This window comes from Pinus tabuliformis, chromosome 4_2, assembly GCF_031772625.1.
Source record: "Pinus tabuliformis cultivar Carrire ecotype Pingquan chromosome 4_2, CPIR1, whole genome shotgun sequence".
NCBI classification, from domain to species: domain Eukaryota; kingdom Viridiplantae; phylum Streptophyta; class Pinopsida; order Pinales; family Pinaceae; genus Pinus; species Pinus tabuliformis.
The window spans coordinates 1,131,416,085-1,131,432,367 of NC_142304.1; the positions used below are offsets into that span (position 1 = coordinate 1,131,416,085).

Here is a 16,283-nt window from a genome sequence, read left to right on the forward strand (position 1 = left end):
AGATCTCCATTCCCGCATTCGCATAAGCGCAAAGGATCGCCTCCCCTCACCCAGCCTGGGGACAGTTCTAGAGAACGCATTTCATTCAACTCAACCGGAAGGCCGCTCTCAATCGTTCTCAGGGGTAATTTTTGCAATTGTATTGTTCTGTTATTTCTTTCAGCTAACTGCTCTGTCTCCTTGTTTCAGCACCATCCTCCTCCAGCTCCCTTCAGTCCTTCGTCTTCTCCTGTATTGCAGCTATCCCTTCATTCCACAGCCTCCTTCAACGCTGGGTCTGCTCTCTTCCCGATCTGCGCCCCCTTCTCCCCTTCATCCCGCCCTCTTTCCTTTTGCTCCCCCTGTTCTTTCTTCTCGTCAAGAGCCTATAAAGCTCTCTACACCCGAGTCCCAGAAATGGCAGAGCTCCCAGAAGATCGTGATGCAGCTGCAAACCCTATGGAGCACATCATTACAAACAGCGAATGCGCCTTATGTAAAGCCCACTGCTTTATGATTGCAAGATTCGTTAAGCACTTTAATGAGCTCAAGGAGGAATTCCATGCGGACAGAAACTCCAAGAGGAAAATCTGGAGAAGCAAAAAGCGGAGATTGAAAATCTCAAGGAGAAGTGCAACCACATGGAAGAAACAATTGCTCATATCAGTTCAATAACACAGAGCATGCAAGTGGAGACTTCGACTAAAATTAGCGCCAAAAAGGAACCTCAGCTTGATGACTCTGTTAACCAGCAACAGTAATCTGTTTAATGTCTTGTAAATTTTGTTTATTAGCAGGCTTGTTTTTACGGCAGTATAGCCGTTATCTTTTTCAAACTATTCCTACCAAGTCCATCAACAAGGATCAAGGGTCTGCGCACCCATTTTGGATCCTTCCCTCTCAGCTTTTCCTACAATATGTAACAGGCTTTGCCTTTTGAAGTTTTTTTATAACACACAAGTACCCGATCTCGTTAAAAAATATATATATATTTAATTAAAAAAATATTATTATTGTTTAACACTAATTAACTTTTAAACTATTATTATTATTTATTATTATTATTATTATATATAAAAAAATAAAAAATAAAAATATTAATGTTTTTTTAATATAGTAAGTAATTATTTATTTACATTTTATAAAAAATTAATAATAAATTATTATTATTATTATTATTATTATTATTATTAATGATTTGTGTAATAGATAGAAATGAAACTTTATGGGTATATCTGCCACATTTACTAAAATAATTATTGTTATGAAAATTAATATTGTTAATTAATATTATTAATATTATTATGAGTTAATATTATTATTATTATAATAATATAATATAATTTACTAAGGCTCAAACAAAGTTGGTATAAAGACACCAGGGCCTGGTTAAACCATTGGGAGATTGACGAGAATGTTGCATTGCAAAACATTAATAACATTAAAAATATTGTTACTTCTAAGCTCAAAAAAGAAATGTGGTGTGAGAAATATTTAGCAACTAAAAAAAAATTAAGATATTATAAGGAGGTCATCAAGCCCACCCTAGAAAATCAAAAGTATCTCTCGGTTTTAACTAGTGCAAAGAAGAAAATTAATATAGCCAAGATTAGAATGAACTCTCATGAGCTCCATAGTGAAACGGGTCATTAGGTGGTTCCTAAAACACCATGGATGGAAAGGATCTGACATCTCTGTGAGAATATGAACATTGAGGATGAAAATCACTTCCTCTTAGAGTGCCCTGCTTACAACCACATTAGGTCTCAATTTCATAATATTTGTTGCAATACTGACCTTCCTAGCCTTCTTCGATGTCAAAATTATAGTGAACTCGGGAGGCTTCTCTCCAAGCTTTTTGAGCATAGGAATAAAACCTTAAATCAAAGTAAATAATTCATTTTCTTTAGGTTCGATAGACCAAAGTTTGGTTTCAGTAGACATTAACCATCATCATCATCAATAATAATAACAATTATTATTATTATAAGATAATTATTATTATATTATTATGTTAATATAATAATTATATAATAATATTATTATGAGTTATTATTATTAATTAATAATACTAATATTCTTATTATTATCAGTTAATATTATTATTATATTATTATATTAATTAATAATTATATAATAATATTTTTTTTTCTCAGTATAAAGTAGAGTAACAATAAAATTACAAGGAGGTCGAAACCTCGAGAGCAAAGAGCTACATGCTTTTAGCCTAACAGAACTGTCCCATGATTGGGAAGACCAGTTATAGTGTACATAGAACCAGACATAGGAACTTTAAGACTAGGATAAACCCCAAAAAAAGAGAGTCAACCCCTGTGTCGTTGTCATAACCAGCAACGAAGGCCAGGGATTCTGTCCAAATCAGCATGAGATTCTCAAACTGCCAAACCACAATAGCATAGACAAAACCATAGAAACAAAGCTCCTGACCGCCTAGACAAAACTAGAGAATCATTGAACTGGAAAAAGTGAGTCAAAAATAAATCAGTGAGAGCGACCATGGGAGCCAGGAGTTGTTACATGACCACGTCCTGGTCCAGTGGCTCCTCCAACACCGGACACGCGTTGCCATACTAGAAGTCGTCGCCCTTCACTGCATTACCATCCCCGCTGCGACCTAGAGGAGTCGAAGCTAGAAGAGTGTTGCAGGAACTTCCTTCCACGTCCATCGATGCCAAATAATTATATAATAATATTATTATAGAGTTATTATTATTAATTAATAATACTAATATTATTATTATTATTATTATTATTATTATTATTATTATTATTGGTTAATATTATTATTATAATATTAATATAATAATCATAAATACATAAAAATATGGTTGTTATTATTTATATAGTTGGTCTTTAAAAAATATACATAATAAATAGTAGGTATTTAAAAAAATACATAATAATTATAGTTAATTTTAAAAAAAATACAAATAATAATTATTAATATGATTGATATAGCTTATTGACTTATATCAACCATATTGAAAAATATGATTGTATATATGTTTCATATACACCTATCAATATATATCAACTATATTGATAAATATGATTGTGCCATTTTATATTTATAAGTGCATACTCTACTGATCCTCTAATCCTCTAAGTACATTGAGGCTGTCCAGTCTCCCCTCTTTGAAGCAGAGAATAATTCATTCCCTCCCCGTCGATTCGATGAATCTTACCGTTATGTTGCACACTCCTATTACAACAATCGAAATATCCCCGTCGCATATAATTCTGGCACACTACGCGCCATGCCACCATGTGTCAAGTGATCAGAATTCCATGCAGTTGAGATTGCTCTCAAATATATCACGGAATTCCCATTATCCCTTCAGATATCTCGGAATCAAAAAAAAAATATGGGCAGATATACATGACCAAGGCCTTTCGTCCAAATGGCTTTCAAATAATTGTGCTCCATGCATCACAGAGCAGCAGCCGCCATGGTCGGGAAAACAAATTCATTTGTGTTTTTGTCCTCTCTTTATCACCATTCATAGATTCAACTGCGGGAGCTACGAAGGCAAAAAGAAATGGCTTCCACTCTACTTTTAATTTTATATGTTCTAATGTCTTCACATTATCAAATATAAGTATATTTGCTTATTATTATTTTTAAAATGCAATAATTTCGCAATTTTTTTAATACAATATTTAATAGAAAGGTGATTTTTTCTATGGTTGAAACAATAGTGGGAATTCCTGATCATTGTGTTTTTTCCCGCTGTGGTGTACTTAGGAGGACATCATGATGGCAATGTGGATTACCAACAGTTAGTTGATTCACATCATGAGCTTCTAGGATCAGTATTAGGAAGGTAATTCACTGAACCAATTAATGGATGAATGAATCAGTTTTTGGAATATATTACTCACATGGCCTTTTCATACATTTCCATCAATGTGTTAATAATAGTACACAGAATATTCTGTGGCTTACTCTTAGCTTTATTTTAATTCTAAGCGATTTCGAAATGAAGAGCTGACATTGCTGCTTGTATATGAAATACCTCAGATGCACAATCATAATGCTGGTATCAACCTTCTGTTATTAATGGTACAGGTTGAAAAGAGAATGTGTTTGTTTGAAAAGAGCGTATTTCTTTTTAAAAATCAATAGTTAAACTAAATCATATGTACCTCCATAAATTTTAATATTTATTAAATAACTTATGTTAAAATTGAATTATTGTTAATACTTCAGAAAATAGAAATGGTCTACCACAGCTGTACTTTTAATCTTCTTGTTCAATATCGCAGCGCTGTGATACTTTTCTTCGCAAAGTTTAAATCCACCTTTCAATGAACGATTTTGTTTTCTGACAATAAAAAACGGCCATACTTAGGAGGAGGAAGTAAGGTTGAAAGTGGAAAGGATAATTCTTATAATTATAAGGATAATTTTGACTTCTATCTATGTTAGGCCAGGCCGAGTTAAGGTTGAAAGTGGAAAGAATCATTCTTATAATTATGTGTGAGATTTTGATTACAATTTAAGTTATGAAATATTGTAAATAAAATTGTTTTAGAAAAGAAAGTTGGGGTTGATTGGAAAGTTAACTAAGTTAAAATAAATCTAAGAGTAGTGATTTAAGAGTTATTATTTTATAAAATATTGTAAATAAAATTGTTTTAGAAAAAAAAGTTGGGGTTGATTGGAAAGTTAACTAAGTTAAAATAAATCTAAGAGTAGTGATTTAAGAGTTATTATTTTATAGGAGTGTTGTAATAATGAAATTATTTTTTAATATTTTTGTGTTAGTTTAATAATATTGAAAAAATTAATAGTAATATAAGAGTGAAACAAGGTTGTTAACAATTTTTTATTTTGTTTAATATATACATATTGATAAGATAAAGAATTGTTTGAAATCAAGATTATATGAGTTCAACTTTAGTTTGTATAGTTATCATTATTCGTTTTTAAAGCTAATTAAATTGTTGTTATGACTAGATTTTTTATGATCTTAATAGAATAACTAAAACTTCTCAAAGATTTATTATATAGTATAATATAAGTGTTAACATTAATAGGCTATGATAATTAAACCCAAAAGACCATTTACACTAATTTTCCTATAAGAACAACAATATGGAGGAATCAATCTTCCTCTGAAAATTAACTATAACTACAGCTTTGAGAAAGATAAATAAAAACAGGAACACTTTTTATGGACTTGAAAACAATTGTAAATGAGTGGAGCTTTAGCTATGAGATAAAAACTAAAATCCTCTTTGAGACTTTTGTCCCCATTCTTATCTTATATGGTTATGAAGTTTAAGTTATATCATCTATAGAGAATCATGAAAAAAAGGATAAAGAAAAACCAAAATTGTGTTATACAATATATAATCTCGAAATTAAAAATGATATATCATATCCTAATAAAATTGAGCTATGCCCCTATTGAAAATGTAGCTATGATTAGATACAAAATGTACAATAACATGGACGATAAAAGGGTTTCTTAGTCCATTCATATAATGCTCAAGGGTTGGCATGTAGATGGTAGATAAGTAATGCTAGATAAAAGTTAAAAATAATGGAGAAATGGTTATATGGTTGTAACGTATCTCCTTAGTTTAGGATTAGTTCCTAGAGTTTAGGAGGTTGTTTACAACTACCTATTTTTCAGTGATGTATTTAATATTGTAATATTCATTTGATGTAATGTAGAGTGAACGTGAGAGAGAGTCTCCTCTTTGTTTTTGAGTGCAGTCTCCCAGTTGTCGTACACACCTTGAGCTGCAACTCCTTTTTAATTCAAAGTTTGATTTTTATCTTGGTATCAGAGCTTAGGATAGAGATAGCCTCATTTTTTTTTAGGGATGTATCATTAGTTACAATTCCGTAGTGATAGGATTGCATGTAAATGTGTTTGTGTGATCAGGTGGAACTACAGTAACACCTGGAGCGAAGGGTCTCAGATGACTGATCATCTCTGAGCCGAAGAAAAGGTTTAGCAATTGGCGCGGATTTTTTGAAGACAGTCACGCCAATCCAGAACAAAACAGAAAGGCGCGATTTTTTAAAGAACAGAAGCGCCCATTTGCGTGGGTTTGGGGATGATAAGCACGCCAACAAAATTATAACTAAATTGGCGTGGATCCGTGGCTGTTAAGCGCGTCAATTTCCGTGGACACCGTGAAATTTTCTTTTCTGCAATTGGCGCAGATTTGTAGCTGTTCAGAGTGCCATAAATCCAACCTCTTTCTCTCTGGAAATCTGCAATTTTTTGCAGATTAGAGTTGCCAGGTGGTGGCACGTGGAGATTTCTGCTCGGTGGCAGCATATTTGATTTGCCCGGTGGTGGCGAATTGAGGTTCCTTGATCCACTTGGATCGAACCTGCCCGGTGGTGGCGAATTGGGGTTCCGTGATCCGCTCGGAGGTAGCAGATCGGACATGCCCGGTGGTGGCGAATCAGAGCTCTGTGATCCACTCAGTGGAAGTAGATCGGTTTTTTGCCCAGTGGTGGCGCAGTGCAGCTCCTTGATTTGTTCGGTGGAAGAAGATCGCCTTTTCCCAATGGTGGCGTGTTGGAGCTTGCTTGTTGATCTGTTCGGTGGTAGCAGATCGGTTTTGCCCGGTGGTGGCATAGTGAAGTCCCTGATCTGTTCGGTGGCAGCAGATCGGACTTGCCCAGTGGTGGCACAGTGAAGTTCCTGATCTGTTCGGTTGTAGCAGATCGGACTTGCCCAGTGGTGGCCGAATAGGGTGTTCAGTTGGGCGAAAATGAACAACAGTATAGAATCATACCTCCACGAGTCTAGCAAACTCGATGGAACGAATTTCTCCAACTGGAAATTCAAAATGCAAACTTTGCTGGAGAGCGTAAATGCATGGGCGATCGTTGAGGGAAATGAGTCGAAATCTAGAACAGCGACCCAAGAACAAGACTGGGATAAAAGAGAAATGAAAGAAAAAGTTATACTGAAGATGTCCGTTAAGGACAATATTATCCCACATATCAGAGATTCCAAGTCAAGCGCTGATATATGGACAACAATCAAGAGCCTGTATGAGACTCAGAATACAAATCGTGTTCTGGCACTTAAGGGAAAGTTGTTTGCATTGAAGATGGACGAGAATGAGTCCGTTGGTGGATTCATGGCCAGAGTCAAGGATCTGAGAGACAAACTGGGAGCTATTGGAGAAAAAGTGTCTGACTCAGATCTAGTTACACTCACATTGAACAGAATGACTGATGAATACCAGACATTCATCACAGGACTGTCAGCGAGGGAGAAAGCCCCTTCATTTGATGAGCTGACAGTGATTCTACTCCAGGAGGAGGAGCGAAGACAAAATCTGAAAACTCAGAGAAATGACCTAGCTCTGATGGTGAAGAGGCGACAGTATATAGGAAAGCAGCACCAGCACCAACATCAGTGCCAACAACTGCAGTAGCAGCAGCAAAAGGGGGCCAGCTATTTTCAAAAGAGATCATTCAAAGGTATGACTGATAATTATGTTAAGAGATGTTTTTATTGTGGGAAACCTGGTCGTCAGATTAAAGAATGTTATAAGAGGCAGGAAGATGAAAGAAAAGGAAAACAGAGGAAACATCAGGGCTGTTTTGCTGGAGAAGAGGAGGACCACAGCCATGATCTTCGACTATTCACAGTCGATTGTGCTCTTTTAGCATCAAAGGGAGATGAGGATGACATATGGTATGTCGACTCTGACGCATCCTCACATATGACCGGTAAGAAAGACTGTTTTGAATTTCTTGAAGAATCTGCATGTGGATCAAAAATTTATCTAGGAGATGACAGTGGGTATGAGATCAAAGGATGTGGAGATATTCCTGTGAAGCTACCTAGTGGCGACATTAAACATCTTAAAAATGTATTATATGTTCTAGGAATTAAGAAAAACTTGATCTCCGTCTCAATGATTATAGACCAAGACATGCAGGTGCAATTCTTTAAGAATGGTTGTGTCATTAAGGGTAGCCATATGGAAACAGTTGCAATAGGAGTGCGCGTGGGGAATTTGTACAGATTGGATGCAAAGAGTATGCCACGAAAATCAATTGTTGCAGCTAGATCAACAGTCGAAAATCTCTGGCATCAGAGATTTGGACATCTCAATTTGCAAGACCTCATCTTACTTCAGAAGAAAGGTATGGTCGATGGACTCCCTATTTTTCATAATGTCAAGTTGGAATGTGATGGATGTGCATTAGGGAAAATGCATAGAGAAGAGTTCCCTTTGCATGTCAACATAAAGGAAAGAGACATCCTAGAACTAGTGCATACAGATATCTGTGGACCTATGCAAACTAGGTCCTTAGGAGGTGCATATTATTTTCTATTGTTTACAGATGACTGCACTAGGTTTTCATGGGTTTATTTTTTAAGTAAAAAGAGTCAAACCTTTCCGTACTTTAAAGAGTTCAAATCTATGATAGAGAACCAAACAAGAAAGAGGATAAAAATTCTCCCGCTCGGACCTAGGGGGAGAATATAGGTTAGGAGAGTTCATGAACTTCTGCAAGCAACATGGGATTATGCAGCAATTCACGGTGCCACACACTCCACAACATAATGGAGCTTGTGTAGTGCGCGAGAAGTATGCTTCAAGGTAAAAGTATATCGAATGGTCTTTGGGCAGAAGCCATTAATACTGTTGTTTATTTAAAGAATAGCAGTCCTACTAAATGTCTAGGCTTCAAAACCCCCTTTGAAGCAATGTTTGGACTCAAACCAGCAGTTAGTCATCTAAGAATATTTGGATCTAAAGCTTATGCTCATATACCAAAAGCAGATTGAAAGAAGTTGGACCCCGAAGCCTTGAAATATATATTTGTAGGATATTGCACAAAGTATAAGGCATACAAGTTATATAATCCTGTGACTCATAAAGTTTTTGCAAGCAGATATGTTATTTTTCATGAACAGACTAAAGAAGAAAAGGAAGACTCTAACAGTGATAGCCACATTCCATTGTTGATAGAGATGAACAGTGACGAAGATGAAGAGTAGCAGCAGGAGCAGAAATAGGAAGAAGTAGCAGTAGATAGTGTAATAAGTGATGATGCAGGCTCGGAAAGTGTTGAAACTGATAGAGTTGAGGTAAGTCCTCTACCTAGAATATTAGGTAGGAAGACTAGACTACCTGAAAGATTGAAAGGCTTTGCTTTAATGTCCAAAATTTTAAACATTGTAGAACCTTCAAATTATGAAGAAGCAAGTAAATCAGATGAATGGAGGGCTGCAATGCATGAGGAAATTGAATCAATATAGAGAAATCATACTTGGGATTTAGTTGAGTTTCCTGGAGGAAAAAACCCTATAGGTTGTAAATGGTTGTATAAACCTAAGATAAATGCAGATGGGAGTGTAGAAAAATTCAAAGCTAGACTGGTAGCAAAGGGTTATTCACAGCAAGAAGGCATAGATTTCGATGACACCTTTTCCCCTGTAGCTAAACTAAATACAATTAGAATGCTAATCTCTTTAGCAAAAAAACATAAATGGAAGCTACACCAGCTAGATGTTAAGTCTGCATTTCTGAATGGAGAATTAAAGGAAGAAATTTATTTAGTACAGCCCCCCGGTTTTGTGAAAAAGGGGCAGGAGCATTTAGCGTGTAAATTGCATAAGGCACTTTATGGTTTGAAACAAGCACCCAAGTCATGGTATGAGAAAATTGATTCATTTTTTATACAACATGGTTTTCATAGGAGCCTCAACGACCCAAACCTGTATACCAAGATAAATAAACAGAGGCAAATCATTTTGATTTCTTTGTATGTGGATGACATGATTATAACAGGAAATGCAAATAATTTGATCAAAGAAATCAAGCAAATGTCACATGTATTTGAAATGAAAGACCTTGGAGATCTTCATTATTGCCTAGGTTTGGAGGTGTGGAAAGATTCTGGTCAGACTTTTCTAACTCAAGGAAAGTATGCCAGAACCCTGTTGGAAAGATTCAGAATGGAACAATGTAAAACAACAGCAACACCATTGCAACAGAATCTCAAGTTAAGCAGTGATGATGGCACAAAACAGGTGGATGCCACTTTGTAAAGACAGCTAGTGGGAAGTTTGATATATCTCACGACAACTAGACCTAATCTGGCATATTCTATTAGTGTGCTGAGCCAGTTTATGTCCAGACCACTTGAAAGTCACTGGATTGCAACAAAATGTGTGTTGAGGTACCTTAGTGGTACTTGTAATTATGGTATTTTATACACTGACATTTATGATGTTACTTTAGCAGGTTATTCAAATTCTGATTGGGCAGGTGACCTGGATGATCATAGATCCATCACAGGTTATGCATTTAGTATTGGATCTGGGGTTATCTCGTGGAGTAGCAAAAAGCAAAGTAATGTAGCATTATCATCATGTGAAGCTGAGTACCAGGCGTTGTGTGCAGCAACATGCGAAGCCATCTAGTTGAGGAGATTGCTTAGTGATGCAGGCGAAAGTCAGAAAGAAGCAACCAGCATCAAAATTGACAACCAGAGCACAATAAAGCTTGCATACAATCCAGTTTTCCATAAAAATACTAAACATATTGACGCTCAGTTTCATTTTGTTCGAGAAAAGATACAGTCAAAATAAATATGTGTGGAGTATTGTAATACTTGTGATAATTTAGCTGATATTTTTACTAAGCCTCTAGGGCGAGTAAAGTTTGAATTATTTAGAGGGATGTTAGGAGTGCAGAATAACCCTTTCTCCATTAAGGGGGGGAGTTAAAAATAATGGAGAAATGGTTATATGGTTGTAACGTATCTCCTTAGTTTAGGATTAGTTCCTAGAGTTTAGGAGGTTGTTTACAACTACCTATTTTTCAGTGATGTATTTAATATTGTAATATTCATTTGATGTAATGTAGAGTGAACATGAGAGAGAGTCTCCTCTTTGTTTTTTAGTGCAGTCTCCCAGGTGTCGTACACACATGTGAGTTGCAACTCCTTCTTTTTAATTCAAAGTTTGATTTTTATCTATAAATAATGTAAAATAACATGGATGATAAAAGGCTTTCTCAATCCATGCATATAAGGCTCAAGGGTTGGCATAAAATTCTATGTCTCTATTAAATCATTGAGTAATAAAGGAAGAGGTGAGAATGCAAAATAATAATACTAATAATAATATCAAAATTATTAAATTACATAGAAAATTAAGGATATATTGTGGTACCATAATGAATTAGAGGATATCAAAAAATTAATGTACTACTAAGAAGTGATTAATCCTAATCTAGAATATCAAAAGTATCTACATGTTTTTTAAGCCTAAAATTGAAAATCTACATGGGTAACATAACAACACATTTTCACTAACTCCATACGAAAGTACAAATTGGATAATTCTTAAAACATTATGGTCTGAAAATTTTGTCATCTTTATAAAATTCAGTGGGTTGAAGTTGAAAACACTTTCTCTTAAAATATCATGTATACACCCAAAATAAATAATAATCTTAAAATATTTGTTACTATCCTAACATTTTAACTCATCTAAAATATATTAATCTAAAAAGCTAAATTAATCAAGAAAAAATATATTTATTAAATTTGATAAATTAAATATCATCTTAATAAATATTAAGCATCATTATTATTAGCAATATTAATAAAAATAATTAAAAACAAATTGTTTTTATAAAATAATATTTATATTTTATAATATTAGTGATATTTGATTTAAAATTATAGTATTTCTTTATTATGCCTATTGCTAGTAACTATTAAGCATTAGCTTTTGGCTTGACCACCTATTACTTTGGTAAAATATATTAAATAATTTTCAATCTCTCAAAATAAAACTTTACAAAATATTTTTTCCATTGATTAATTTTTTTTATCCACATTTATTTGTAATGTTATCGTATATCATTTTGAACATCTTTTTACACCATGCTTCTTAACAAGTGTACTTCCAGAGTGGTGGTTTTATGAATGATGTGATTATGCCGCCACTGTCACAACTGCTATAAAATAATAATTTATGCAAGTTGAATGCTATCATTAGCACGTCACACTTGGATTAACATAATGATAGGTTGATATTATATTTTTGGAGTCAAGATAGCGTTATTGTTATTATTCATCTCTGAACACTATACGAATGTGTTCGTCTGTTCAAAATTGAAATCCTTATTATAGAAGTATCATATACTGGGTGGGTCTACGAAATAAATTAATAACAACATTAATGCATTTAATAATTTTTAAAACATTTAAATTTTATAAATGTGTAGTTAAAAAATGGATTTTTGTAGTTAGGGAATATTGTATATTATTGTCATTTTTATGTTTAATTTAAATGGTTGATTTTTAGTTTTTCCTTTTATTGTTTTAAATGTATAACAATCTATACATTATATAAAAGAAAAACATAATTATAAATATGTGGAATAAAAGCAAACTAGCATTGATATGTATGATGAAATGAGAAGATTAATTTAGGCACATAATTATTATGTCAAATTTAATTTACAGATTCCAAAATCATATGACTTCATTAAATTTAGTTTTGAGTTCAACTTTGTCATCTGCTCCACATTGATTTACAAATATCAAATATGTATTATTTATATTGGTAAATGCTAAATTGATTACTTCTTTTTAAAGATTAATAATAACAAAATGAAATCTCATTCAATATTAATTAATTAGAATTTAAATTAATTATTTTTTAATATTTAAATTATTTTTATATTAAATATTATTAATTAACAAGTTTAAAATTAAAAAATAATATATTTAGTTAACAGTTTTAAAATTTTAATGACGGAATTAAACTATTTTTTTCAAATATAATGGAATAAACTCATTAATAATTAAGTGAAAATTGATTTTAACTATAATTTTTTTTTTTTTAAATTCATATTAAAAATAGTTAAACACTTAGAAAATCAATATATATTCATTTAATTATTATATAATTATTTTAAAAATAAAAACATTTTATTTATATTACCTAGTGTTATTTTATTGTTTATTACAAAATTTGGTTTAAGCACATAAAAAAATAGTGGTTATCAGATGAAATGAATTCTAACAAATAAATTGAATTTAGTAAAAAATTATATATAATTTTACTTAATATCAATAAGAAATCAACAAAAAAAATTATTTAGAATAAATTAAAATGGTTATCAATTCAAAACATAAATAACTAAGTGAATAAAACAATTCCATTTTTAAAATATGTATTTTTTTAAGTAATATATTAGTCTTATCTTTTAGAGATATATCTAGCAAGAACAACTACCCTTTAAAATATACCTATCTATAAAAATATAAAACTTTCTAGAAAACCTTCTGAACAAAAACATTATTATTACAATAAGATATTATTATTGTCATGAGGTATGATTGGATTCTCGAGCACCAAAATACAGAATTACGATTAACTAAAACCAAAATTAAATCAATTCTAAACATTAATACTAACTTCAATTCTTCATTTTAACTTTTATTTAAACTAAATAACAAGCATTAACTACTATATAGCATTTACTATTATTAAATAAATTCCATTTCGTAATAACAATAGATTATATAATTCTCACTATCCAATAATAATAATAATATAGATCTTATCTAATGTTTGGTTTGTTAAAAAACCGATAGTGCAAGCTATCTTACTGTCTATTAATCAAATATGATTTTACATATATATAGGAGTGTTGTCTCAAGATATGAAAACTATCTTGGACACAAAATCTGTTGGTTGAGAGAATATCTCAACCATACACAAATCTAGGAACATAGTTAGGAGCAGACTCCTCTAGTTAGAGAGACACATCTGAGACAAGTAGGAATTACATATTCCAATACACCCCCTTAATGAGTACTTATCTTGATATCAATTTGTAAAGTCTAGTTGTGGTCAACCATAACAAAAGAATATGTTGATGTCCATATAAAGGAGAAACCATCCACTAGAATGCATGGGTGCCAACTGTTGCAACCGCCAGTCTTATAGGATGTCCTTCGCATACATGGTTCTGTCAACCATTATAACTGCACACATGTACATGTACCTGTAAATCCCCCTCCAATATCATCATGGGTCTTCTCAGATTACTCGTAACCATGCTTTGGGTTTTATCGAATCACCCTCAACCATGCCACCATGGGATCTCATCCACGAAGGCTCAACATAGCTACGAAGGCTCAACTCAGCCACGAAGGCACTATAGCCACTCTGGGCCACAACCTTGCCACTAGGGCACTCCAGCCACTCTGGGCTACAAACTTGCCACTAGGGCACTCGAAAGACCTAACTCAACCAGGCCAAGGGTTTTCTCGGCTAACCCTAAACCATGCCAATAGGAATCTTTGTCCCACTTCACTCTTACATGTGGTTTCTAGCTTACCACAAATTGACATTGCAAATACAAAGTGGTTTTTAGATTACCACGAACTGTATGGGGATACACATGCCTTACAAGGCTTACATTTCACACTCCATCTCTTGGAGTTACTAGGTACATACTTTACAATGACCACTACAAACATTCTAGACTTGCTTACTAATGTATGTGACATATACTATGAGTCTGCTTTATTTCAACACACAATATTTTACCTTGTTTGTCCATCTATTGTTGCTTCAACCAACTTCTTCTAGAATCATACTTAGTGCTTTCATCTTGAATCTTTCTAACTTCAATTAGCAATTGCTAGAGTGATCAATTCTAACCAATTGCATTTACATGTTGAGTTGATTAGGTTCAACATGTTTCACTTACAAAACTCAAAATTCAAGAACACGCAAACTAGTATGCAACATTGTTGTGGAAAATCTGGCTTCATCTTCACCCATGTGGAATGATTGTTGATAGTGTTTCTTTACCTCTCATAAAACAAAAACAAAAATTACTAATTGTGCATCCTGTCTTATGAGCTTAGATGTGGCACATTGTTGCTCCTCAACGCAACTCCTTAACATGTTTGCACGTTGCTCTCAATCAGGTCTTCACCGCTTCGGCCTTCCATCCCGCTCATCACCAATAAGATTTGTATAATGCACTTTGACCTTTTTATTACTAATGTCTTCTTTGACCACATGGCCATTATTTGGAATACGAGGTTGAAATGTGTTGTGCATCTCATCCCTATTAGAGATGTATTCTACTATTCCGTCGATCTTCCATTGAGGCAATAGGTCTTTTCCCACAATCACGGTTCCAACGACAACCCAGATTTGAGGAGCTTGCTCCAGACTTGAATGGTGAAGAGAGGAGGGGAGAAAAGGCTAATGAGAACCTTTTAAAAAATTCATGAGACTCCCACTCAATTTCTCATTAGCATATTCATCATCCACTTCTCCAAAGAATGTTTCTTGTTTTGGTTCACAATAGTGAAGTCTCTCCTCCTCACACTCAACTTATCTAAGCTCTTCATCTCTCAATTGAGTGCTTACCAGGTGCATTAGCTTCTTTGTAAGAATCGTAGAATATTCTTGTCTAACATGCCACTTGATCTTTTTCTTCAAATTCCATCCACATATTTGGTCTTCATTCTCCATTTCTTGTAGTAACATACTTACCACACTGATTATTTCCTTTAACTTACCCATATTTCTGTAAAACTCATCATTACTTATTTTTGTGTGGCTTCTCTCTAAACCTTCATCATCACTATTCTTATTAATTTCATTCCCCTTCTTCATGATCAACTTCTCCATGCTCAATATGTGCTACAAACAAGCCTCCACAAGAAACCTCACCAAGTTTATTTTCTTTATGCTTGGCCTTTTGGAATCATTGGTTCTCTCCTCTAGAACTTATTGAGCTTTCTCTACTCCTATGGCTTCTACACTTTGCTCACCCTTCTTGAGAACTCCCTCGTTCTCTTCACTCCTCTTGATAAAATCCTCTATTGTCCTCTTTCCAACCTTAGCCAGAACCACTCTCGGCCACAATGTTTCTGTTGTAAGGGTTATCTGGCACAATTCTCCTTTCTTTTGTTGCTACATGTAACCACCAATTTATTTTTCTAGATTAGAATAAAGTGAAAAGACTAGATTACCTACCAGGTCATCAACACTGAATTTCCAAAATCTCTTGCATTCATTTCTTTAGTATGTTTAACTATCAATTCTCCCAAACTTTATTTCTTGCTAGAAATTTGTCCAATCTACACCAAATCCTCTAGTTTTGTATCTTCTTTCTATATTCTTACTCTAGTTCCCTTACCTGAAATCATTCTCAGGATTCTCTACCACTAAACTTCTCTACCACTAAACTTTCTAATACCTCTACTAGTTGCAAATCTCCTGTAGAAAAAT

General features: G+C 33.6%; 1 protein-coding gene across 1 annotated transcript in view; it reads left to right on the forward strand.

Moving 5' to 3' along the window:
- Window positions 1–396: 396 nt before the first annotated feature.
- Window positions 397–16,283, forward strand: part of LOC149173652 (subtilisin-like protease SBT5.3) — a 31,721-nt gene continuing 15,834 nt past the window's right edge. Inside the window, exons 1-2 of the mRNA XM_089426784.1 lie at window positions 397–610; window positions 777–849. Coding sequence (XP_089282910.1) covers window positions 397–610; window positions 777–849 — 287 coding nt within the window. The remainder of the gene's footprint in view (window positions 611–776; window positions 850–16,283) is intronic.